We start from the raw sequence: 25,893 nt of genomic DNA, 5'->3' as shown, positions 1-25,893 counted from the left end.
GCTTTGATTTTTTGATACTCACACCAATCCTGGGCACCCTCCGGGCAATGGGAATGCTGAGGATTTTCGTCAGTAGAAATCAAATGGTAGTTAGTCGCCCAACAGCGTTCTTCATATCTTCCACTGAGTTTTCGTTTCTAGTAATTGCTAATCCATAATACGCACTAAGTTTGACCATTGCCTCTCTTTCCTTTTCTATCCATTTTCACTTTTCGTCGATGTTTACGCACGAGAGAATAAAGGTATACTGATGCTTATTTTCAAAATCTTCATGGAACTATGCTCCAAAATAAGTTTGTAGTGATGTTCATATATACATTTCAGGTATATCGAGCAGGTATAACAACGGTACAATATATTATTATACAAGAAGGGATCTAGGTGATGTGCGGTTAACAAAACGCAGCTATGACGTGTTCTTCAATATGCGCTTTAACTTTACTGATATTTTGAATTTTAGTCTAAAATTTTCACATTATATTTTTAACATATTTTACTTTTAAAATATGTAAAAAAATATCGAAAGCTCTCAGAGCAATGTGTTCCCTATTGAACAAATATTGAAGGTTGGGCTGTTCTATGCTTTCAGTAAAATACTTCGAAATTGAGTCGCTTGAAGTTTCAAAGTCTAGTTAACGGGATATTAAAGGTATTCATTCGCTGTGTTTTGGTGCTTGTGCTTATTTTGAAAGGTTTTCCCAAGTGTTATTGTTCTTTTTTTTCTTCTTCTTCGTTGTTGTGCTGGCACGTGTATACGATTTTATGCAGGATACAAATAATTTGCTCTTAAACCCACATTTAATTGTATGCGTGGAATTACTGAAATTTTAATTAATTTTATTCTTGCTATTATGTCTTTATTCAATTCGTTCTTTTTATGGTTGCTTCATTTTACTCGATGTTTCATGGTTTTCTTCTTTATTTACAGATTTTCAAAAGTACTCTAGTGGAATTTGTGAATGTGCGCAAAATGACTAAAAAGACATCTTGAGACTGGCAAGTAGTCATTGGCGGATCATAAAAAAGAAAAACACAAAAAACGTGAATACTTTAGAAATTTCGAAAGCCAACGGCAAAAAAACAAAAAAACCTCTTTTTCGTGGCAAATACGGGCCAAACACTTTCAAGTGGTGGAAATTAGGACTAGAAAAACAAGTTAATTAGCGAAGCTGAGGCAAAGATGAGGTGTACGAAAAGGCAAAAAATACACGCAGCGGTGGTAATTGAATAGAAACGCATAAGTAGAGTGAAGAGCAAGAAGAAAGTCTAGCATACAAAATAAGAAATTCCAAGGCAAAACAGCGACGGAATTTTAAAAGGAAATTCCACAACATTGCAAGTTGAAAAAAATAAATAAATAAACCCGAGCTGAGCGAAACACAGCAAAAACTTTTAAGGTAGATTTTGCATGCTGGTCATTTCCATTTTTGTTGTAATTGTTGCTGACTGGTGGCGCACATTGTTGCTTCATTAGAGCGTGGCAAGTGTTGTGAAACATGCAAAACAAGCAATTGCTTGCAGAATACAAGCGCAGCGCTAACAGAAAAGTGCTACAAACAACATAAGATAACAACAACAACAGGAAGAGCAGCAGCAGCAAAGATAGCGCTAGATACACGACAGCATATCCTTTGTAAGTTGGGTACAAGTTGTGACGTTGCAAATTAAATTATAACTTCCGAATACAGTAGCAACAGCATCAAGAGCAACAACCAACCAACAACGACGAGTTTTCTGCAGCGCGAGCGGAAAGTAAAACAAAAACAAAAACAAAAAAACACAAGGGTAAGGGAAAGAAATATTGCACAAAACAAGTATGGTTAGTGTGCCACCATAAAACCTAAATAATACTTTCAGTACGAATAAATCGTCGAACAATAACAACCCAACCCAAAGTAAAATTTCCACAATTTTCGCAAAAATGGATTTCTTAAAATTACAACGATCAACGACGCTATCCGTGACGGCGCTACGCTACAATAAAGCTAAAATTGGTAAAACAACAACAGCGCAAGTTTGCGCTTCCACAACGGTAATGAACAAATGCACACCTGCAGCCACAACAACAGCAACAAGAATATGTAGTTCATTGCCAGTGATATGTGAAACTGCATCGTTAACGCTTCCTACACCAAGAAAAGCAACACCAATCACCCACATAAGCAGAAAAAGCACCCGCAGCAGCAGTAGCAGCGGCAAAGATAGCAACACAAATGCTGCGCAATCGCCGCCTCAACTACTGTTAGCTTCTGGTTTGAGCAGTTGGCGCAGTTGGCGTAGCTGCATCGTTGGCCTTGTCACTCTGTTGGTATTTACAGCGAATTTTAGCATAAGCGCCGGCCAAATCGATTGGGATGATGACGATGATCCAGGTGAGTTATTGTATATTTCATGTATTTGTTTTGTTGTTGTTACATCCTCTTCAATACATTTAGCTGCAAGTCAAAATGGCATACTGTGATTGCCACCGCTGTCAATTTACATGATTTACATGCATGATTTTTAGGCCAGTGGGGAACACAAACGCGCACACTGGTAAAATGTTGTGTCAGAGGAAGCTGGAAAAGTGTTAAAGTCGTACTAATGTCGCTAAAAACAAACACAGACATGTGGAAAATAACAATAAGAGGCAACATGTCACTTGTAATAATGCCATGAAATATTATTTTTGGTGCCACAACCTTCACCAAAATTCCATTTAATTCAAATTACGTATACGCCGCGCCCTTTAGCATAGCAATGGAAAGATTCACCCGTGGCATATTTTCATTTTAATTAGACTTTCAACGTGCAATGCTGCAAGAAAACTCACACACATACAAACACAAAAAATATATATCCCCTCGCTTAGTTACGGGTGCATTAGCGTTTTGACAAAACAACAGGCATGCTTGGCTATGCGGACTAGACTTACTGAATTGCGCTGGGTGACGAGGTTTAGGATACGTATATTTTTTTATCTATGGCTGTACTTGTCATTTTCCTCACTTGCTTTAGAGTCGGTTGTATTTTCTTTCAATTAATTTATGTATTTTTTGTCATTGTTATTGTAACTACAATAAATTTCAAATAAATTTCGTGTCATCTGCTGATTATAATGCCAAACATCCGTCCTGAGGCTCGAGAACTATAAATCCTAAGGGCCTGCCATTATACAGAGCCATCCAATCTGAACATTATAGACACGCGTCAACAGGAGAACCAACATTTTGGCCAGTTGATCTAAATAAACTGCTTGATTTGATTGATTTCATGGTTTTATAAGGGATTGATAGTAACAATTTGATATTAAAGTCGACTTATCTGCAGATCACTCCCCGATACTTGCTCGGTTCAGCTCCGATTTTCTTCATGTTCAGAAACCGGCCAATCTTGCACCTCGATCCACCCTTAAAAAACTGGCTGGATATAGAAACAGCTTAGAGTTTTTTAATAACGCAGTTCACCATGCATCTTGGTCATGCACACCTGCTTCATCTAACTTCATTGGTAAAAAGCCCGTCAGCTCATCCATAATGCAGTTAGTCAAAGAAAAGCGAAAGCTGCGCAAAATATTTAAAGAAATACGTCACCCTAGAGACAAACAAAAATAATAATCGCGAATTTTCAAAACACCTGTCTGGACTATCTGCACACAAAAATACTGATTATTCCCTATGGAAGGCACGGAAAAACTTCGACCATTCGACAACAAGAGTTCCTCCACTAAGAAATAATTTGAGCGGTTGGCGAAAAACTGACAAGAACAAAGCTAAGGCGTTCGCAAGCATCTTATATCAGTATTTACTCCGCATCCATCCACATTCCCAATAGACGAAACCGACATCTTTGAGTATCTTGATGCACCTCACCAAATGTCGTTGCCAATTGTACCTACAACAATATCGGAAACCAAAAAAAACATTATGGCTAATGCAAACAAGCTCCGGGATATGACTTTGTGACCGGCAAAGTCCTAAAAGAACTCCAGTACGCAGGCTTATCATACATCACGCAACTCTTCAATGCCATTCTGCGGACCAGTTATGTTCCAAAGCTATTCAAAATTGCGGAAATTATCCTTATCTCCAGGCCTGGTAAGCCACTAGAAGCTGTTACAGACCAATTAGTCTTCTCCCAATCCTATTAAAAGTTTTTGAAAAAATTATATTAGCGCGATTTAAGCCAAATCTAATAGAAAACAAATGAATACCCGACCATGAGTTTGGCTTCCGCAACAACTGAAGAGTCTATAACATCAGTCTATAACACCATACGCAAAGTTGTAGAAGAAAAAAAATTTTGCACTGCGGCTTTCGATGTATCACAGGCATTCGATAAAGTTTGGCACCTAGGTTTACTGTATAAATTGAAAAAGAAAAACATTGCCGCACTGTTACTATGATGTGCTATGCTCCTATCTCAATGAAAGGTACTTCAGAATCAAACTACGAGACGAAATCCCGGATTTAGCCCCGACATCTGCAGGTGTACCACAAGGAAGTGTCCTTGGCCCAGTATTATTCACAATATTTACTGGGGATCTACCACTCTCAAAATTGGTTGAGAGTGCAACTTACAGTTTTTTGGCGACATATTTTCTACAAGAAAACATTAAAAATATGCAGAAATGGCTTAATAGATGGCGAATACAGGTAAACACAACAAAGTCCCCGCAAGTTACCTTCACACTGAAACGAGAAACATGTGCTGCCGCCATCTTATTCGATCAGCAGCTTCCACAAGTGGATAACGTGAAACATTTGGGTATGCACCTGGACATACGCCTAACGTGGAAAAAACGCATAATGACCAAACGCAAACAACTCGGTCCTAAACTCACCTCTCTACAATGACTTATGGGAAGAAGCTCAGCACTCTCTCTAGAAAACAAACTTCTCCTGTACAAAGCAATAATTAAACCCATTTGGACTTACGACATCCAACTATGGGGAGCGGCGACGAAAATGAACATTGACATCAGAGAGAGGCTTCAGGCAAACGCGCTGCGATTAATCACTGGAGACTCGATTTACTCCAGCAACGGGAAGAGATAAAACGATTTAGTCACAAATACAGCAGTCGTTTGTCGAGCCACCCCAACGCACTTGCCAGGGCCATAATTCAGCCAAACACCTACATACCGTATTCTTAAAGTAATATTTAGTCATCACAAGCAAATTGATGCGGCGCCAAAAGATATACGGAAAATACGAGTACAGGTCTTTTTCAGCCAATGTCTCTCACAATAACAAACCAAAATTTTTGGCCCCAACGGGATAAATTTCAATCAGTATTGAAATACTAAAAGGTAAATGGATTTGAATTGCACATACATTACGCAAACTACCTGATGACATTGCCCGGCGAGCCATCACGTGGAGCCAACAAGGCAGCGGACGCAGAGAACGGCCAAGGCGTACCTGTAGAAAACAATTCAAGGTCGAGCTGGAGAGACTTGAACTATATTGGAACGAAGCTAAAACATTTGTTAACGACAGAAAGGACTTGAGAAATCTTGTTTCGGCACTTCGCCCCTCAATGGATTAATATAACTATAAACGAGGTGTATTCCAAAAATAAGGTGAAGATTTCAAATTTCGCGGGCTACGTACATTCGACTTTAAGTTGATACACTCGCCTCAAAGATATGTTCACGGTTTTAACAATATAGCTTGTTTAGTTTATTTGTAAGAGGCATAACTAAGATAAGTGTTTGACGTGCTCCGCGATTTTCTGCTATCAAAAAAAAATAGATCAAAGAAGTTGCATCAAATTTTGTGTAGAAAATGGAATAAAGTGCTCAAAAAGACTTGAAATGTTGACAGTGGCATACGGTAAAAGTACTCTGAGTCAAAAAAATGTTTACTAGTGGTACAAGCTTTTCACAAAAGGTCGAGGAGATGTGAATGATGACGCTCGCTCTGGATGCCCCAGCACATCAATAATCGATGTAAATGTTGAGAAAGTGAGGAAGATTGTTATGTAGCATCGTCGAATCCCAATTAGAGAAGTTGCTGAGGATGTCGGAATATAGGTTGGCTCATGCGAAGCAATCTTTTCCAAATTTTTGGGCAGAAGTGTGTGGCAGCGAAGTTCGTTCCAAATTAAAAATTTTGTAAATGGTGACGAATCATGGATATATGGTTATGGCATCGAAACCAAAGCCTACTCGTCCCAATGGAAGAGTCCAGGAGAGCCAAAACCAAAAAAAACAAGTACAGTTCGATCAAATGTCAATGTTATGCTCACTGTTTTGTTCGATTAGCATAGCGTAGTGCATCAGGAGTTCTTACCACAAGGTTGTATGGCAAATAAGAAGTTATGCACCGTTTGCGTGAGCAATACGAAAAAAACGCGCTGTATTGTGGAAAGCAGCTCATGGTACATTTGGAGATTTTTGGCCAAAAACAACGCCGTTATCATCACGCACCGTATTCACCAGATTTGGCGCCCTGCGACTTTATCCTGTTCCCAAAGAAGAGACAAATGAAAGGCCAGCGTTTTGCGCGATTGAACAGATAAAAACCGTAGCGATTCTTCGAGTTCAAGGACATACTAAAAAGTGCATAACAGAACTGCTTCGAGGATTGGAAAAAACGCTGACACAAGTGTATTATATAAGAATTGGACTACTTTTAAGAGTGCTACGTGGGAACGACCTCTAAAGCTTAATCTAAAAAAAGGTTTAAAATCACTCCGTCGTTATTTATGTGACAGAAGTGAATGTGGAGTTAACGCGTCTGCTTGAAAAATAAGAGACACCCTCGTATACAGTCTGTCTAATAGAATGTTGACTGGTATATTTAAACTTAGAGTTCCATTATAAAAAAATTTAGGCGTATCCCTTTCATAATACGCGTTGTGCAATTGGTTAACTTTGTGGGAAATTTAGGAAGCGTACGCTGCAAAACGTTTCTGCAAAATGAGTTCCGCGTATGAGAACGATTTGAACCAGTGTTCCTATGTACACATCCTAAAGGTTCGAATATGGCCGTGCATCAGCATAGTAGATATTTGAAGAGTCGAAGACGTTCATAAATAAATTAATGCAATGGTATACCGTAGTTAAAAGTGTGGACGACTTTCCCCGGTCGAGGCCCAAAAACATGAACCTCTCCAAAGCAAGATCAGCAGATTTGATTTGTTTGTGACAAAGTCGAGGTTATCATGGCGTGAAGCTGAAGCGGAATTAAGGATAAACGGTGTTATTGTATCTAAATAAAAAAAAACCGATGTTCTCATTATCGTACATTGAAAAAAGACTTGCATTAGCTAAGGCAAATTCAGAACTGGATTGGGCAAATGTAATATTCCCGAATGGATATTTGTTTTGAGTAAATAGTTGCATACGCCTGCTCTGCGCCTGCTCTTGAATGAACTGCAAACTATTCGGTTAAGGTTCATGCTTGGGGCTGCTTCTCTGAAAAATGATTTCACCGTTTATTTGTGTTTACCGCCTATTTCAATGAAATGTTGATGAATAAAATTTACCACAAAGCACCATTGCTATCAGCTGCCAAGAATTAACCAACCTTAGATTTTACAAGTAGTCAACCGTCCCAAGCATCGAAGCCGAAGGTGCGTAGAGTGGAAACAGCAAAACGTTGTTGATATGTTAGATTGGTCTTCAAAGTCGCCTGATTGCTGTAGAGCAAAAACTTAAAGAAAAACAAATATGGACAGTCAAAGAGTTATCGTGGCAATTTTGGCTTATTTAAAACCGATTACCTACACACCATTAACACCAAATATGGCTTGAAGATGTGACGTCATTATGGCTAATGGTGGTGACTGTATATTTTATGTAGTAAATATAATAAGCCCATAACATGCAGTTTGTTAGAGCCTTAGGAGTCAAACAGTTTCTAAGTTATGGCGACCACTCTTCTATTAGACGGACTGCATCTTCTAATGTTAAGCGAGCGTCACTCAAAACATATTGCCTCGAGTTTTACATGAGTTGTGTATAATATTTAAAAATATGTAGTTTATTAAAAAATTGGAGTACGTATTAAAGTGCTACAAAATTTTTTAGGAAAAATCTATTCCAAAAATAATTTTTTTGTAAGCGTTTTCACCTAAATTTTATGGTAAAAATGAATCACAACATTCTATTAAATATTACTTAGCCCTGCTATAAGTTCTGTCAGAAGTTATATATGTTAGAGATATGAAATTATAATACTGTTCTTAGTGAAATAAGTTATATTTAATCATGCAGATACTAAAGACAAAAATTTAGATTTTCATTTGAAAAGGTCATCATTTGCTTTTACACAAGCCTTCATACGATTAGGCCATTCAGCTATTGCAGCACGCACGGTTTCCATGGATATTGACGAATCAAAGATTGTTTGAGACTCCCCAAATTTCTGTGAGGCCTTCGACAGCCCATGTTCCCCAAATCTGACCACAAACCGCAGTCCAATGGATTCAGATCTGGACTTCTAGGCGGCCAATCTTCTGTGGCTATGAAACCAGGAATATTGTTTTTTAGGCACTGCTGGGTGTTTTTTGGCTGGAGCGGAATCTTTCTGGAAGATCCAACACTCTCCATTGAAGAGAGTACTTCTCAACTGCCTCACAACCCCTTCTAAGACATCTTCCTGATACACTTTTACTCGATCTTAATCTCTTTTTCGCCGTAATGAAGAGATATGTATAACACTGCCACGAAACCATTACGTAGACTGGTGGTGGTTACGCTGAACCCTTGGAACAATATTAGAAGTTTTAGCATAGATTCTTTCCTTTTGCTTATTAAAAATTTCTTCAATAGCAAACATTTTCTCATATGTGAAAATAATATTTTCATGGGCGTTGACGACGTGCCATCGAAGAATCTGCTTGCATCTGCCGAGTCTAATTTTCTTCAAGCGCGTTGTCAAAAGATGACCAGTTGAGAGACAAAAAACTTTCATGTGGACTCTAATTAGTCTTGACATGGATCTGGTCGATATATCATTGCTCTGGATATGCTTTTCTGCTTTCTAAAGAGATTTCGGTGAAATCTTGCTCGAGCGGCTTTTATGGCTGCACTCGTTCGAGGACGACCACTTCTGTTTTTGTCTGTAACTTCAGACGTTTGGGTAAAACGATTGGGCGTGCGGTAAACAAACATTCTCGAAATAGTAAGTCTTGCAGTAATTCGTAAATCTCCCTTGCACTTTTATCACACTTAATCACTGCAACACAATTTTCCTTAGCTCCCCACTCCGTTGTTAACAAAGGAAATTTGCCACGAAACTGAGTATAATTTATGAGCAGACAATGCATACGAACAAAAGCAACATAACGGAAGTTTTTTTCTACGAATTTGTTCTTGCCGTATGTATTGTAAAATTTATTGATATTAAATGAAATGTGTTTCAGGAAGCCTTAATACAAAATATTTTTAGTTGGCACTGATGTTTATTTATTTAGGAAACCTATTACAAAAATTTATTTAATATTTATCTATTTTAAAAATTTACTTATCAATTAAAATGGGAAATCACATATACAGGGTGGGCCACATAGCGTTTGCTTTTTGAACCATCTATTTTTTTGAGAATGTTAACACAAATGACATGTCAAACGAGTTCATAATTTACTTAAAGGTTTGGCATTTACGAAATGGGACGCTATACACTTGAACAAAATTGGGAAATATTGAAAAGCTATTTCCAAAGTGGTGAGTCTTCTTCTTCTTCCGCGGTTACAGTAAATGGCGAGCGTCACCGTGACTTGCTCAACGAGTTTTTGTTTCCAAAAATTGAAGAGGATGACATGGACGACATTTGGTTTCAACTGGACGGTGCAACTTGTCACACTGCTAAAGTTACACTCGAACTTTTGGCTACCGTTTTCGAAAACCGAATAATCAGCCGAAATTCCGATATCAATTGGCCGCCTCGGAGCTGTGATTTAAGCCCGTTGGACTATTTTTTGTGGGGAGCCGTTAAGGACAAATGCTATGCGAAACATCCAGAGACGATTTATGCTTTAAAACACGAAATCGAAGTTGCCATTCATGAAATTGGAGCCCAAAAAATCGAAAATGTGCTTAAAAATTGGGTTGATCGAATGGCCTACTGTAAAGCCAGTCGTGGCAGTCACTCTTGAACGATATTATTCTTCATTCATAAATGACAATGTTCAATCTTCAAATTAAAAAAAAAATGTTTGAAAAAATATTTTTAGTTTTTTTTATAGCCGATTCAAAAAGCAAATTTTACATGGCCCACCCTATATGTATATAGATTTAGAATTTTTGAAGCTTTTTCGCAAGTATACTTGATATAAACTATTTTGTTTTATGAAGTTGTTCCCTGACGTCTCCTTCGTAATTACTACATATTTAAATTTTTTTAGTTGACTGCTTATTTCACCTTGATTAAAAAAGTGCGTGTAGCGTAGTACACATAACAGAAGTGAAACTTTCAAGGGAGACAAAGAAAGAGGGAGATACCCGAGAGAGAATGAGAGAGAGATATATAGAGAGAGCGGGAGATAGAGAGGGAGAGAGAGAGGGAGAGAGAGAGAAAGAATATATATCTAAATAAATTCACAACATTTGCAGAGAACACAAATAGACAAAATTTACAAAAAACAGAAAAGGGTCGCCGGACACAAACCGTGGCAACAACGCGCACTACTCCGAGCGTTTATCACCCGCACAGACGCAACGATTCCAGGATCGCAGCAATGGTACAAATTACTGCAAGGCAATACCAATAAATCCGACGCCGGAATGGATAGCACTTTATAGTACGCACAAGCACCAGCCAGGAAACGGAAATTAGCACCAAAAAGTGGGCACACTAAAACAAAACACCAAAAAAATTGGGACCAAAAAACGCCTCAAACAGTAGGCACCAAGGAAATATAACGCCAAAAAGTAGGCACCAAAAATATATTTCCTGCAATTTTGCACCAAAAATTAGGCAGTGTTATTTTTCACTAGAAATTAGCAACCACAAGGAAAAACTCAGGAAAAATAGCCTAAAGTGTATCTTAGATATGTGTATCTCTCTCTCCTTTTCCTCTACGTTATATCTTTTTTCACTCTCGCGGAACGAAAATGCCCAAAACGTTGCATGATCTTGAAATTTTAATCTCCATTCGCGCTCGTTCATCGACACCCAAGAAGTTTCACTTCAAAAATTCCTGGAAAATGTTCAGGAAATTCAAAATTGAAATTTATTCATCATTTAGAGATATTATCGCTTTCAAAGTACTCCCATCAACTGCAATTCTTTGATCGAGCCCTCGAAACATTTTCTATTTTCGATTTAACCAACAGGTGGTTTAAACGCATTCCCTGTAGTTGATTCAAAAGTAAAATGCTTCACATATAAATGCAAATATTTTTAGACTCGTCACAGACATTATGTGATTCTTGAGAAAGTGTGAAAACATTAATATAATTTTGTCGCATTTATTAAACTCAAATGAATTATCAAGTAGAAAAACGAAAATACATTTGGCTTTGCTGAATTTAAAGCTTTCTTCCATTTTTTCAATATATAAATCTGGAACTCGACTTCCTTCTCCATGTGCTTACAAAATTGCATTATATAATTGCATATATGTACATACGTATGTAAGTATATATAAATAACTACATTTTTAATCCTGTAATAAATTAACCTAAACGTCAGAGTGATTTGAATTTAGAAATAAAAAGGAACATAAAATCCTATTTTAATTTAACGAGCGCAGACTTTATTACCAAAACTAAAAGGTTTTCACGACCAACCCAAAAACAAATATGTAAACACATACGAGTGTGTATTGTATGCACTCGCGAGAACTGTCATAAAATTTTAATAAAACATAATTCATGCAGATAGTTTAATATAAAAAAAACAACAGTATGACAATTTTATGACATTTACCAAGTAGAAACTGGACTTGTGTACGTGTGGACCGGTATGGGAGTATCTGGATGTATGTGTATACTACAATACATAAATATGTTCCACATGCAAAACAAAAATTACAATTAAATATATTAAATTAAAGCAGTAGATAAGGCGAAAGCAATTAGATTCTTGAATACAGATATGAGGTATGAATGTATGTACAAAATATAATCGTCAGCAGTAAGAACCCTGGTCGGTATACATAAGAGCATACATAAATATCGCGGTGCGAGCAAGCAATGGCGTGTTTTAATAAAATTCCATTTCTCCATATAACTTCATTAATTATTCGCGCTGTGGGATAATACTGGAGCCCCAGCAACGGATATGAACGGAAATGTGTATGTATGTATGTACATATGCTAAATGTTGAACTTTGAATGTTGACTGCTGACTGGTGACTGCTGATTTTTGATATATAATGAGTGACGTCTGCATCATAATTACAAAGCAATGATCGAGCTGGCTTTTGTGTGCATGTATGTGTAGCCACAGGGTGCTTATCATAATAACAAAGCGTCATTCGTTTGACTGACAATGAAAGTTGGGGCGCGTATTAAATTTTAATTTACGTAAGACACCGTGGTTAACCTCTAATATTTACTACTTACTCACATATGCCACATATGAGTCGAAGTTGAGTTCGTGTGTGTCACTTCAACCCATAGTTTTCTGCTAAACGTCATGTGAAAGTATTTGTGCCTTTTTTATAGTCCATTTCTTTCTAGCAGTCGCGACTGCTACGGGTTGCTCAAGGAAAATTTCACATTTCGTAAAATCAGTGATTACTATTAGGCACACAACCGCATACCTTGAATATGTACAATACAAACATGCATACGAACACTTATGACTTTGTATTGTATGTATGTGTGAGTACTGGTACGACTAGATTTACTGGCATACTTATGCGCAACAATCACAAATATTTCAACTATTCGCCCACGATTTGTTGCCAACTTCTCGACTGCTCCTTTTTTTCATCAACCTTAGAAGTGACAAATGAATAGTAAAGGTGCCACATCACGAAATGGCCTACATTTCCAACGCGAAAGTGTTCTAACGTGTATATATACATTCTGTCAAAAAAATATCGGGAATTGTTCATTTAAAAAGCGTACGTTACACATATGTGTGTCTAAACTTCTTTTGCTGGAATGTTGGTACAACTGTCCTCTATAGTCTCGCAGAGTTTGATCTACGAGTGGTATAAGGATTTTGCAGAGGGCCGAGAAGTCGTGGATGATTTGCAACGATCTGGTTGCCCATTAACGTCTTCAAGGGATGAAAACGTCGAAAAAGTCAAAGAAATAGTGCTGGAAGACCATCCTTTAAGTTTGAGAGAGGTAGCTCGTGCCTTAAGCGTGTCTCACGAATCTATTTGCAACATTTTACACCATCAATTAGGCATGAGACGAGTGGCTGCTCGACTCCTTCCAAGAGAGTTGAATTTCTTTAAAAAATTTATCGGAAGAAGGTGGCTGAAAACATGCTTGAGCAAGTAAATTCGGACCCAACGTTTTTCCATTTATCCAGCGCATCTAAACAGGTGATGAGACGTGATATGCAAGAAAGTCAACCGGCGGCTGAATCGCGGTTTCCACATGAGCCGAAACCCAAAAAAACTATGTCAAAGTCGGTCAAAAGTGAAAGTCATGCTACACAGAACTTTTTCTCCGATAAATAAATAATATTACTTGGAAGTTATGCGACGTTTGAGAGCGAATGTGCGTAGGAAACACAAATTGTAGAAAGAAAACTTATGGATCTTGCACCATGATAACGCACCGTCTCACAAGTCTCATATTTTGAACACTTTTTTGAGCAAAAACTCGACATATATCATCGAACAACCATCGTATTCACCGAATTCAGCCCACTGTGACTTTTTCCTTTTCCCAAAACTTAAATTGCCACTCCGCGTACGCGGCTTTGAGTCGATAGAGACCATTAGGGAGAATTCACTGAAGCTGAAAAAGATCTCTTCAAACGCTTTTAAAAGGTGCTTTGATGACTGGACTAATCGTTAGCATATGTGTATTGCTTCGAATGAAGCCTATTTTGAAGGCGACAAAATAAACTCTGATGCTCAAACAATTGCGTTTTATTGAATAATTCCCGATACTTTTTTTACAGAAATGTATTGAGCTGTCCAAAAAGTTCGGCAACAATTTCAGCAAACTTAAAGCATTTTTTTTTTAATACTTTTGTTTACAGAATCTTAAGTAGAACCATAATTCAGTCAGTGTTGGTTGGTTGGTTAGAGTGGTGATTCATCCAGAATCCAACTAGCGCTTCCGCACCATTTTGTTGCCACATCCTCGTTACCAAATTGTTTAACAGTTATTTACAGCAGGACTATATCCAGTCTGTGCGGTTTAGGAACCTTATCAGGTTGTTGACATCTAAGCCAGACAGTTGCTCGAGACTCAGCGGTTTGCCCAGTGTTAACATTCTGTCCTTCCATAGGGCAGGGCATTCACAGAGAAAATGGAAGATTGTTTTTTTTTTCTCCGGTTGTTTACAACTATGACAGTATGTGTTGTAAGGGATGCCCATTTTGGCGGCTTGTTCTCCGATAGACCAGAAGCCAGTTATGACTGCCGTAAGTCTACAGGTATCCCGTCGTTTCATGTTTCTTAATGTCAACGATTGCTTGAGGTTGTAGGTGGGCCATAACGTTCTGCTGATTTTGCATTTCGTCTGGTCTCTCCATCTACAATCTGCAATTCGAAGGTATTTTAGAGAAATTGGATTCTTGACCGCACCTAGTGGAGTGAATACTGGTACTGCAAGAGCGCTATTCATGGCAGATCCCCCTCTTGCCAGTTCATCAGCTTTTTCGTTATCTTCTATGTTCCGGTGTCCCGGGACCCAAATCAAGGTTACTCTATAGTTTTCACTCAAGTTGGTGAGGCTATTCCTACTTTGCTCCACCACTTTAGAGGTTGTTATAGTCGCGACCAGCGCCTGGATTGCGGCTTGGCTATCCGAAAGAATAGCGATATTGCCCTTAAAAGAGAAATCTGCGATTAGTAACCTACAGGCTTCCCCAATTGCTAGTACTTCCGCTTGGAAGACACTGCTGGTATTAGGAAGACGCACAGATTTCTCAATTTTAAGTCTGTGAGAATATATACCAACTCCAACACCACAGACCATTTACTTCCATCCGTATAGACAGTAGTGTCGAAGTTGTTTAGAGAGAATCCCTTATTCCATTCTTCCTTAGTTGGAAAAAGAGTGGCAAAATTCCTATTGAAAGTTACCGTCGGGACGATGTAGTCAGTTCTCACCGAGATTAACTGAGTTTGTCGCAATAATAGACTAGCATGACCATAAGTTTTTTCTCTCCAGCGGCCCGCTTCGTTTAACCTAAATGCACTCATGGTTGCCGTCTTCTTAATATGTAGGTCTATTGGAATAACGTGTGTCAGTGCATTGGGAGCCTCTCTAGGACATGATCTGATTGCACCGACCGTTATTGCACATGCTGATCTTTGTATTCTGCCGAGTAGTTTGGTATTGTACTCTCTCCCTAGAGCCTTCCACCAAACTACCGAACCATACGATAGAATAGGTCGTATAACCGTCTTATTCAGCCATAATGTATGCTTAGGTTGAAGACCCCATCTTCTTCCAAGCATACGTTTGCAGGCATATAAAGCAATTTCTGCTTTCCTTACCCGTTCTTCGACGTTTAACTTCCAGCTAAGTTTGGAGTCCAAAATTACCCCTAAGTATTTTGCACTGGTTGATAAAGACAGAGTTTGTCCGTTGATATTTGGTAGGGTAAAAATTGGTACCTTGTATCTGGTGGTAAAAAGCATAAGTTCTGTTTTACGCGGGTTTAAACTTAGTCCACATTCTGTGGCCCAAGAGTTAAGCTCGCCTAACGCTCTTTGGATGATTCCACTGATCATATTTGGGCACAGCCCTGACACCATTAACACCACATCATCAGCGTACGCCACCACTTTTATCCCCCTCCATTAAGTTTTGTTAAGATTTTGCTGATCACACATAGCCAAAGAAGTGGAGATAATACTCCCCCTTGTGGAGTGGCCCCGTGGACCTTCTTCGTTATGTCGATATTACCCATATCAGCTTTGATGATCCTGGTTTCTAGCATGGAGATGACCCAGTTACTAATGCAACTGTCCACCTCCAGGCCTATCAACGCCCGTTGGATGGCATCTGTGCTAACATTGTTACAGGCGCCCTCGATATCCAAGTATGCCGCCATGGTATAATGTTTGCTCTCTAGAGAGCCCTCTATTGTTCCGATTACCTCGTGAAGCGCTGTCTCCGTAGATTTGCCTTTAAGGTATGCGTGTTGTGCAGTTGATATACCAGAGCTCTCCAAAGAGCTTCTGAGGTGCGTATCCAAAAGTCTTTCAAAAGTTTTTAACAGGAAAGACGAAAGACTGATTGGCCTGAAGTCCTTCGCTGATTCATGTCCTCTTCTACCTACTTTTGGTATGAAGACGACCTCGACTAGTTTCCAGCTATCTGGAATATGGCCTAAGTTTAAACACGCTTTAAAAATTTCTCTAGCCATGGTAGGATATAGTCCAAGGTTTCGTGTAACATCTTTGGAATGATCCCATCTGGCCCCGGAGATTTAAAGGGTGAGAAAGATTTGATTGCCCATACAACTTTTTCTTTGGTAATAATTTCATTTGCAAGATTCTGTGGATTATATTGGCTCCGCCTAATGTTTCCCCTCTCACTTTCGTAAGCGCTGCATCTCGAAAAATGCGTGTTTAGCAGAAGCTCTAGCGATTCTTCTGCTGTAGCAGTCCAAGTTCCATCAGGTTTCTTGACCCAAGAAGCCATTGAGTGGTCTTTGGAAAGAACACGGCTGAGCCTAGCACAATTCCTAGTGGATTCGATTGACGAACAAAATTCCCTCCAGCCCTCTTTTTTGGCGGCCCTGATTGCCTTCTTGTACTGTCTCCGACTTTCTCTGTACAATTCCCAATTTCCCGTCGAGTAGCTGAGGTTAAACGTTTATCTAGATTTTTCCCTTAGTTTTAAGAGCTCACTGCTCCACTAAGGAGGGTGAGTTTTTTTGCTAAATTTTATGAGGCAGGACGTTTTGTAGGCCCTACTAAATGCCTTTTCCAGTGTTATGACCCTACTCTCAAGGTTTTCCGTGAGAGTGATTTGTTTACTGCATTTTTGAACCTCTTCCAGTTGGTTCTTAAAGGATTTCGATACGGTAGGGGTGGATCTACCTTAAGGTCCAAATCGTAGAGGGTCCAACTATGATCAGAAAAGGACCTTTTATTGGATACCCTCCAATTATCTACCCTTACTGAGCTATTTTCAGACAGTAGAGTAACATCAATCACTTCCTCCCATCCTCTGAAGTGCTCCGTACTAGGAAAGGTGAAAGTGAGAGTGTTACCCCTGTTACATACCGATAAGTTAGTATTAATAATAAAATTATATAAAGACTCACCTCGGTCGTTTGTCTCAGAGCTTCCCCACAACGCATGCCTCGCGTTGGCATCGCATCCGAGCAGCAGGTTCTTATTTCTGGCTTCACACACAAGCCGACGAGCCTCGTCGGGTGGTGCTGGCCAATCATGTGCCATGTAGATGGAAGCCAGTAGAACTTTTGGGGATCCTCAGCAGGAAACTGATTCAAGTGTATTTGTACTTGCATTTCTATTGAGTTTAACTTTTCAGCGAGTTCTCCAGAGTCCGGAAGAAATGATAATATGAGGGCGCAACAGTAGAACTATGCAGTGGAGGTGTCAAAATTTTCCAGTACAATTCTTTTACTTTCAGCTAGGTCAACACTAATTTATCCGAGCGATAACATTTCATAAGACTATATTTAAGGTAGTAGTCTGGTCAAATACTCATTTTTATAGATATTTTTTTAGGAATTTTTTTTAAGAAAATAAAAAGCGATCATTTTGATTTTATAGTATGTTGTTATAGACATCAAATAGTATACAAAAACAATTTTTTTTACATATTTGTTTGTAGTAAGGTGGCACCAAAGTGGACATCTTAAAAATAAATATAGACTGCTTGCAACGGAATTTTTGCTCTTCAGGACATCTGAAACGAAAAAGTTAAACTGATTATTACTCTGTGGGCTTGTCATTCTGCCAGGTGCTTCAATGGGAAATTTTTTTTGAAAAATAAATGGCGAACTTTCGAAAAAAAAGATTATTTGGCCAGACTACTACCTTAAGTACCATTCGCTTCTAATATCATCAAATACATTTTTTTTTTGAAGTAGCAATTACTTTAGTTGCGTTTGAGAATTTTGTATTGGGTAAAAATATGTATGTGTGTATTAACAGCAAATCATTTTTATTAGCAGAGATTGTAGCTGTAACAGCAGTTGTAGCAGTAGTTTCTCTGTTCGGCAACAGCGAATAGAACGAACTGAGCCGGCAAGTGCAATATACCCATAGAACTTACAATTGCATTTGTAAGTTGATTTACCGAATAGGTGAGTGCGTGGCGAAGTGAAATATGTATGTAAAAAGCGCATGTGTGAGTCATGTGTCTGCGACTGCGCTTATGACTAAAATTGGTTGAGGATGAGTGAATAAGCACGATGATTAGAAACTAGTACTTTGAATCGGTTGCGGCTTATATTTTATTTTTTGTACACAATAAAATAGCAACTGATTCAAAGCAATTGAAAACAAAACTAGTTTCTAACTCTATACAAATATAGAAATATATATATGCATAAAGATTTATATATATACATACATAAAATTGGAGCTCAGATACTTTATATGCATACAAGTACCTCACAGAAATAAGTATATGTGCAAGAGTAATTTCAAATGAAAAACTATAAAGAAGCAGGAGAAAAGTTGAAGGAATAATTTTAATTTATAACTAGGAAAAATAGGAACAAAAATTTATACCAAAAAAATTCAACTTGACTAAACTTATTAAATTAAGAAAGAAATTAAAATAACTTCATATGAAATAAGTATGTGTGCATTGGCCTCTCTTTACACTTTTTTCAAAGTTTCTATAACTTTCGATTTTCTAATAATTAATATGTTTCAAATTTTGAGAAAGGATATCATTTATACGTTTAGACAAAGAGTCTGCCAAGTTTTGAAGAGTGGAATCACCTATCTTATCCCACTCTTCCACTAAAGCACCTTTCAGATCTTTGATTGTCTCAAACTGACAGCCATTTTTATAAATACGGGCCGACAATATTCCTCAGAGGTCCTCAATTGGGCTTAAATCGGGACTTAGTGCTGGCCAATCCAGAACTGAAATTTTTCTTGTCGATAGGAAGGCCCTAGTTAAACGAGCCGTATGGATTGGGGCGTTGTCTTGCTGGACAAGCAAGTCGTCTCCGTATATGTTTCCCGTAAACTCAATGAGAACATCCTCTAATATTTCAATATAAAATTCTGCGTTGGTTTTTGTCGGAAGACTTTCCATCATGTCCAAAAGCGGGCCAAATCATCAAAGACCCGAAACCGTGGTTCCGCTTATGACGCGTTTGCCTTGGTTGTCTACGCCAATATTTCTGGCAACCATCAGGACCATCTAAGCTGAACTTTTTTCGTCCGAAAATACAACGTTTCGGAACTCGTTAGTCCTAAATTAATATTTTCCGGCAAATGCTAAACGTGCGTTAATGTGGCGTGCTAATAGTCTTGGTACCGGCTCCCGCAAACAATATTTAAGTGTTCCGTCCTCGACCAAAATTGTATGTATTTATCTATCGGTGGCATTAAGACTTAAATGTTGTGTGATTTCCTTGCAAGACAATTCTTTTTGAGCAGCCAGATGACGAATTTTTCGTTTGCATCTGCTGTCGATGTTAGTTGGCCTGCCGCTTCATTTGAGTTGACCATATGTTTCAAGATTTTTAAGAAAGTTGCTGATGGTATTCCTATGCCGATGGTATAACTATCAAGAAAGATATCGGTATAAAAAAATTTGCACATATAATTATTGTTGTTTACATACAGTGCAAATATATGCATATATGGGCATATTTTAATTCAAAATAAATTACTTAAGAAAATTTAAAATTTCCAAACTATGATTTCAATCCTATTAAACTAATTGTTTGTATTTTCGGAAACATCCCGTATTAATTGTTGCCCCATAGAAATTAAAATTTTTTTTTATTTTATTTCACATCTGTTTTCATTTTAATTTTATAATTCCCAAAATCTTACCAAACTCATTAAGTGCAAGAGTGGCTTGAACTTTTTCTCGTGTCATATGTATTTCTTTATTTTTATCATCCAATTTTAATTTTTGCTACAACAGCGAATTTGAAAATTCAGTGCTGTTTTGGTAGTCCATGATTTTCTTTCCTTTCCAACTACTATTTATGTAATGAGTTGCAGCTTGCTTCCAATATAATCTGTTATTGTTATATCGGGTGTTTTTAGCTGCATGAGAACTATCGATACTGATAACATTGGTTTGACGACTGAGAATGGCAAACTGTGTTTACTTTTTTATTCAATAAGGCTGGGCAAGTCATCATGCATCTTCAAACGGCAGAACAATAATTCTTAATTGTGGAAATTCACTTAAAAAAAATATAAAAAAAATCTGTTCGTCAAGTTCATAGACCACTGGCGGTGTCATCGGTCCTTATGACAAGCGCTATCGAGCTATGCTGACTAAATTTTTGTTTCCAAAACTAATCAGCTAAACATCGACGACATTCGGTTTCAACAAGATAGCTCAACTTACCATACAGCGCGCTTAAGAATAGTTTTATAGCACTATCAATTTGGTGACAACTTTCTCTCCAGAAGTGGTTCTGTTCACAGCACCGCCATTAGTTTATGCTCACAAACCAGCAACTCATGTAGCATTGGAAGAAAATATTCACGCCACCATTGACGCCACGGCTACATTTATTGGGAAAAGTGATCAGAAATTGGACTGATGGAATGGACCACGTAACTCGCAGCCGCGCCGGTCATATCATATTGAAAAAACACATGTCATGAAATTATCTACCAAATCATAATAAAAAAAAAAATCATTAAAACATTACCATATTCCTATTTTGTACAATATTATCATTTTGAACTCTCAAGTTCTTAAAAAACACCCTATTTTGCATCACCCCCATTCTTTCGCATAAAAATGTTTCAATTTAGTTTTATTTTTGGCAGCGTTTTCAGCAGCAGTTTAAAATTTGGTCAATCAATTTTTTTGCACTTACTTCAAGTGTCACTGACACTCCAGCTGCCTTTGGTATCTAGTATTTTTCAAGTGGTTCAAAATTCGTTGGTGAAAAATTTTAGTTGCCTTACCCAATCATGAATACTTATGAGTCAGTATTACCTAAAGTAAAAATTTTCATATTGATCCACAGAGAGTGATATAGGCTCAGCTTCGCTGACTACACATCCTCCGCACAATTTTTAGCAGCCGTTTTGCTATTTTATTCTACAGAAATCTAAAATGTGCCTATAATGTTCAAAAATTGTATGCTTATTCTTATACTCGAATCAAAATAATTTTTCTCTGAATTATACAATTGCATAGGCTGTTCAGCAAATGCCACATAAAATTATTTGTTGCGACAAAAATTACACTAGTTATTTATATTTTTAACCATAAATTGACGATTTGTTCCCAAATCTCTTAGACAACCCCAAGCGCTCTTATGTACATACCATTTTTGTACACATACTCGTGCACGTATGTTCATATTTATGTACATATATATTTCCTCATATATTTATATATACGCTATATACTGCCAACTTAATAATATTTATAGCTAACGTCAGCTTACTTACACATCTACAAATATTTATATTCGCTCGTGCCAGTTCTGGCGCTTGTTGCTGTTGCTACTGTTGCTACTACTGTTAGCTGCCAAAGCAACTGTTGTAATCTTTGAAGGAAGCACTTCATCTTCTAAAAAACACTCCTGTCTCACCAACTCTGTTGCCATTGTGCTAATACAGGCACGTCCGCCTGAAAGCATGCTTTATTATATATATAACACTAATATATTTAGAGCTAGGTGCCCGCAAGGTATGCACGTTCATAATCTGTATTAGTTTTACTACTACTTTTGACAGTTTGCTGGGCTAAAGTGGCAAGCTTCGCTTTAGACTGTTTGGATGGTGTTTTATTTTAGAGATATACTGCGCATTTTTCTCTAGAAAACGTGTACTAAATAATTATTTGTGGTTTCAAACGATGCTATGAGTTAATCTATAAGTTAAGCGTAGCCTTAAACAATTAAGTATTTAATTACTGCTGGCGTGACCTCTGTACTCTAATATAACTCAAACTTGTTTTTGTTAATCTATAGTTTAGTCTGATCTTATAATTGAGATCCGAAAGTTTAAATGAGTAGAGTAGAGTACCTACTATTTTATATAACTTAGGGCAATTTGAGAAATTCTCGAAATGAAGTCCTTTAAGGGCGTATTCTAGTGTAGAATTTTGAAAAAATCAAAATTTCAAAGGTTAGTCATTTAAGAATATTGTCTTTAGAGGATTTTTGAAAATTCCTATTATTTCATGAGTTATAGCCGTTTCGGTGACATCCGTGTTGTCTGAAAACTTTAAGCGCATTTTTCTCGAAACTATATTACATTTTTCAAAACGTTTGACATGCTATCTCAAGTTCTGCTGAACCGGATCCTCTTTATACATACAATATTTCTATAGTCCAAATTATTGTATTATTTTAACAAAATACATTTTTTTTTTAAATTGTTTTAAAAAATTCAGAAATGTATAAAAAAAGTAAAAAAAGTACTATTTTTTCGTTCAGCCGTAATTTAGCAAAAAAAAACTTCTACACTTTTTCTTAGTTAGTACGATACTGGCACTCATCTAAATTAATAATATTTTCCATTTTTTAGTTTCAGATCATTAGAAAACACAAGTGTTGCGCGCAATTTTTCGACCCCCCACTTCAACAGCTTTTAAAATTTTCAGTTTTTAATTTTTATACTTTTTTTATGTATTGTTAAAAGATTAGTATATATCTGGCAGAAAATAGATGGTAAAACTATTTTTGGTTTTTTATTTATAGCACTCGCAAAAATACCTTAAATTCATGTCTCTAGAATACCCCCTTAATCATCCTCTCATCCTCTGAAATCAGCGGCTAGTGAAACCGCCTAATAAGTTCGCTACTTTTTCGCTATCAACATCTTGTAGTGGCTTCTGTATAAAGCACGCAAGCTCCATAATAAGTTTCAATATTTAAATGGCTATTGTTAAATTCTACTAGGCATGAGACATTGTGGAGTAATAATGGCTAGTTGAGTAGTAGTAATGAATACAGGATCTCTTTTTTTTTTGCTAGATATCTTAATGGACTCATTGATTTATTAGCTGATACGTACGTTTAGTTCTTCGCCATGTTGTCTTTGGCTGGCCTCTGATTTGTTGTTCTTGTGGATTCCATATCAGCACTGTATCTGGCACCACATCAGCGCTCTTTCTTAATGTATGGCCCAGCGAGCCATACTTTATCTTTTTAATTTCTGTCCCTACTGGCTCCCATAGGGGTTCATTCGTGGTCATCATGGGCCACCATATTCGCAGAATATGTTTGAGGTATCTATTAATAAAAGTTTGTAGTTTCCTGACGTTTGTCTCTGTGTTCGACCAGGTCACGCATCCGCACAACAAAATTCATTTAGCGTACAATGATTTTATCACATAACCTCGGCATTTTGCTCATACATTTCAAAGCGTTAAGAACTGTTTTATTTACTCGCTTGTTCCGAGCGTTGGTTCTCGGTGTTCGTAGTGCAGTCTTGTTGTTTTGAAGGCCACCTTTTATGGGTATATGCGGAAGCCCTAACCTGTGACATTGAAATGGTCCCACTTGGCCAATAAAGATATGCTTGAATGGAACCAGCAACAAATAGCTTACGTGCATACGACTTTCAGCTCTTTCGCTTATATCTGTCTAACAACAGATATTTCCTTCTATTAAAAACTGTACTAAAATCTATATACAAAACATCTGTCTACAAATACTTTTATTTTTAAAACGAATTCTAAGAAGCTGGTAATAATATATGTAGTACTACAGAGACTATGGTGACACACGACTAATTACGTAACAACATAACTGATGAAATGTATTAAGTAATTTTAGCAGTGATAATGACCTCATACAACTTTTGTGAACCACTGATCTTTGAAATTCAACAGTAAACTTCCGTACATGAAGCGTGTCTTAAACTGAAGTCACAGCCGCTGAAGCCAACGGCGTAGAGTACATTGACGGTGGCTTAAAACTATGACATCGATACCTTTGTTTAATAAAAAATATATATGCGAGAACGAATAAAACCTCCAATTAAGATAAATAAAAGATGAATTTTAGAAAAGTTTGTTTGGTGTTTGGTGAAATCTTATGACCAAACCGAAAAATAAAGCGTTAGTCAATTTTCAAAACTGACATATCACGGACGTACAGATTTGAAGTCACTAGTTATGTGCAAATATAAATAACTTTTTTACGATAGGAGTTATTAAATATTAAAACTTGAATCCATCATCTAGTAACACTTTCGGTTTGGTCATAAGCATTCACCAAACACCGTTATTTAAATGAAAAGCTAATCACGGTGCAAAGGGAAAGATAAACTTAAATTTTTAGTAGAAAATAAATAAGGGGACTCCTTTATATATGTATGTCTGTGCCGAATACGGCTGAATATGAAACTTCTTCAAAATAAAAGGATACTTATTAACTTTTGAAAAATATTTCTATGTGTGGAGGCATGCTGGAGGCTTGTTCTCCACTAAATTTCACATTTCACATGACTTTTTGAGATACTATAAATCTATTTGATCGGGGTATATTTCTGCCCACTGAAGGCGATATTATATATTTTTTTTGAAAATCTTGAAATCTGGAGTACGTGACTACCATTGTGTGAAATCCAGGATCGAAACTTACTGCACATAAAACTTTTCCTACTCATCACTTTTGTAGTTTCTCCCAAAGAAAAAGTAACAAAAAACACTTTCCAAAATTTCGGAACAGTAGCCTATTTCAGATATTAGTTGAAAATCTATTTTGTTGTCTAAAACAAATAAATTTATTATTGGAAGCTACAACTTTACTCCATATTTCAGGCAGCATACGGATTCCTCTGGCAAAAAATTCGAGTTCTTTTGACTTCATCTATTCATTGAGTCAGTTTGCGATGCTCTTGTCAGAAGTGAACCGCTCTCCAATAATGACTGAAACAGATGGTAATCCGAAGGTGCAATGTTTGAGGAATACGACAGGTGGGGCAAGTTTTCCCAATTCAGTCTTTTTAATTATTTCTGGACCGATTTAGCAACGCGTGGCCTGGAGTTGTCATGCAGCAAAATCAGTTTGTCATGTCTACCCATTCCGACCGCTTTTCTTTGAGAACTCGATTCAAACGCATTAGTTGCATAATAATCCATATTAATACTGCGCGCAATTTTTCACTTATAGAATGTTGACCTATAAGTCAAGATGTAGAATTTAAGGATGATAAATTACAAGATTTAGTCATCCGAAGAAAAATTGTGAAAGTAACTTCGGCTGCCACGTCATCGGAGATTCGTTAGTAGAACTCTACCAGTTCATTTCACACGCATTCACACAGTCGCCAAATTGGTCGTTGTTCAGACAGCAACGAAGTAATATGGATATAGGTGGCGTTGATTTTTTCGTATATCACCAACATAACCTAATGTTTTTCGTAAACAATTCGCTTACTTCAGCAAATCAGCTAATTGCTTTAAGGTCGATGAGACCCAGTTTACAGCCTAATGTTGGCCACACCTCTGCACTCTGTACATCGTGGTAGAATCTTCTGAGGGCAGAATGAACGTATGGATAAGTTCTCCTGGTTAGAATAGCTACTCAGATACGAAATAAGTTGCTGGTAGGTTTAGCTTTTAGAAAATAAGCTTTCTAAGCGTTTGCTTACTATTAAATATGTAACTGTGCATTAGGCCATTGCTCTGTGAAAATCATATTCTAGGGATC

The 25,893-nt window shown here is 37.4% G+C and overlaps 1 protein-coding gene across 3 annotated transcripts in view; it reads left to right on the top strand.

The window, feature by feature from the left end:
- The first annotated feature begins 947 nt into the window (after positions 1-947).
- LOC129251090 (uncharacterized) overlaps positions 948-25,893 on the top strand; it is a 38,520-nt gene continuing 13,574 nt past the window's right edge. The window contains exons 1-3 of one of the 3 annotated variants that reach the window (XM_054890499.1): positions 948-1,633; positions 1,689-2,372; positions 2,436-2,727. In XM_054890499.1, the coding sequence (XP_054746474.1) occupies positions 1,922-2,372; positions 2,436-2,461 (477 nt within the window). In that variant the 5' untranslated portion in view covers positions 948-1,633; positions 1,689-1,921 and the 3' untranslated portion in view covers positions 2,462-2,727. Of the gene's footprint in view, positions 2,373-2,435; positions 2,728-25,893 lie in introns of those variants that run through there. The other 2 variants (XM_054890498.1, XM_054890500.1) reach the window with 2 other exon arrangements.

This window comes from Anastrepha obliqua, chromosome 1, assembly GCF_027943255.1.
Source record: "Anastrepha obliqua isolate idAnaObli1 chromosome 1, idAnaObli1_1.0, whole genome shotgun sequence".
Taxonomy (NCBI): domain Eukaryota; kingdom Metazoa; phylum Arthropoda; class Insecta; order Diptera; family Tephritidae; genus Anastrepha; species Anastrepha obliqua.
This window is presented reverse-complemented; position numbering and strand designations above follow the sequence as displayed.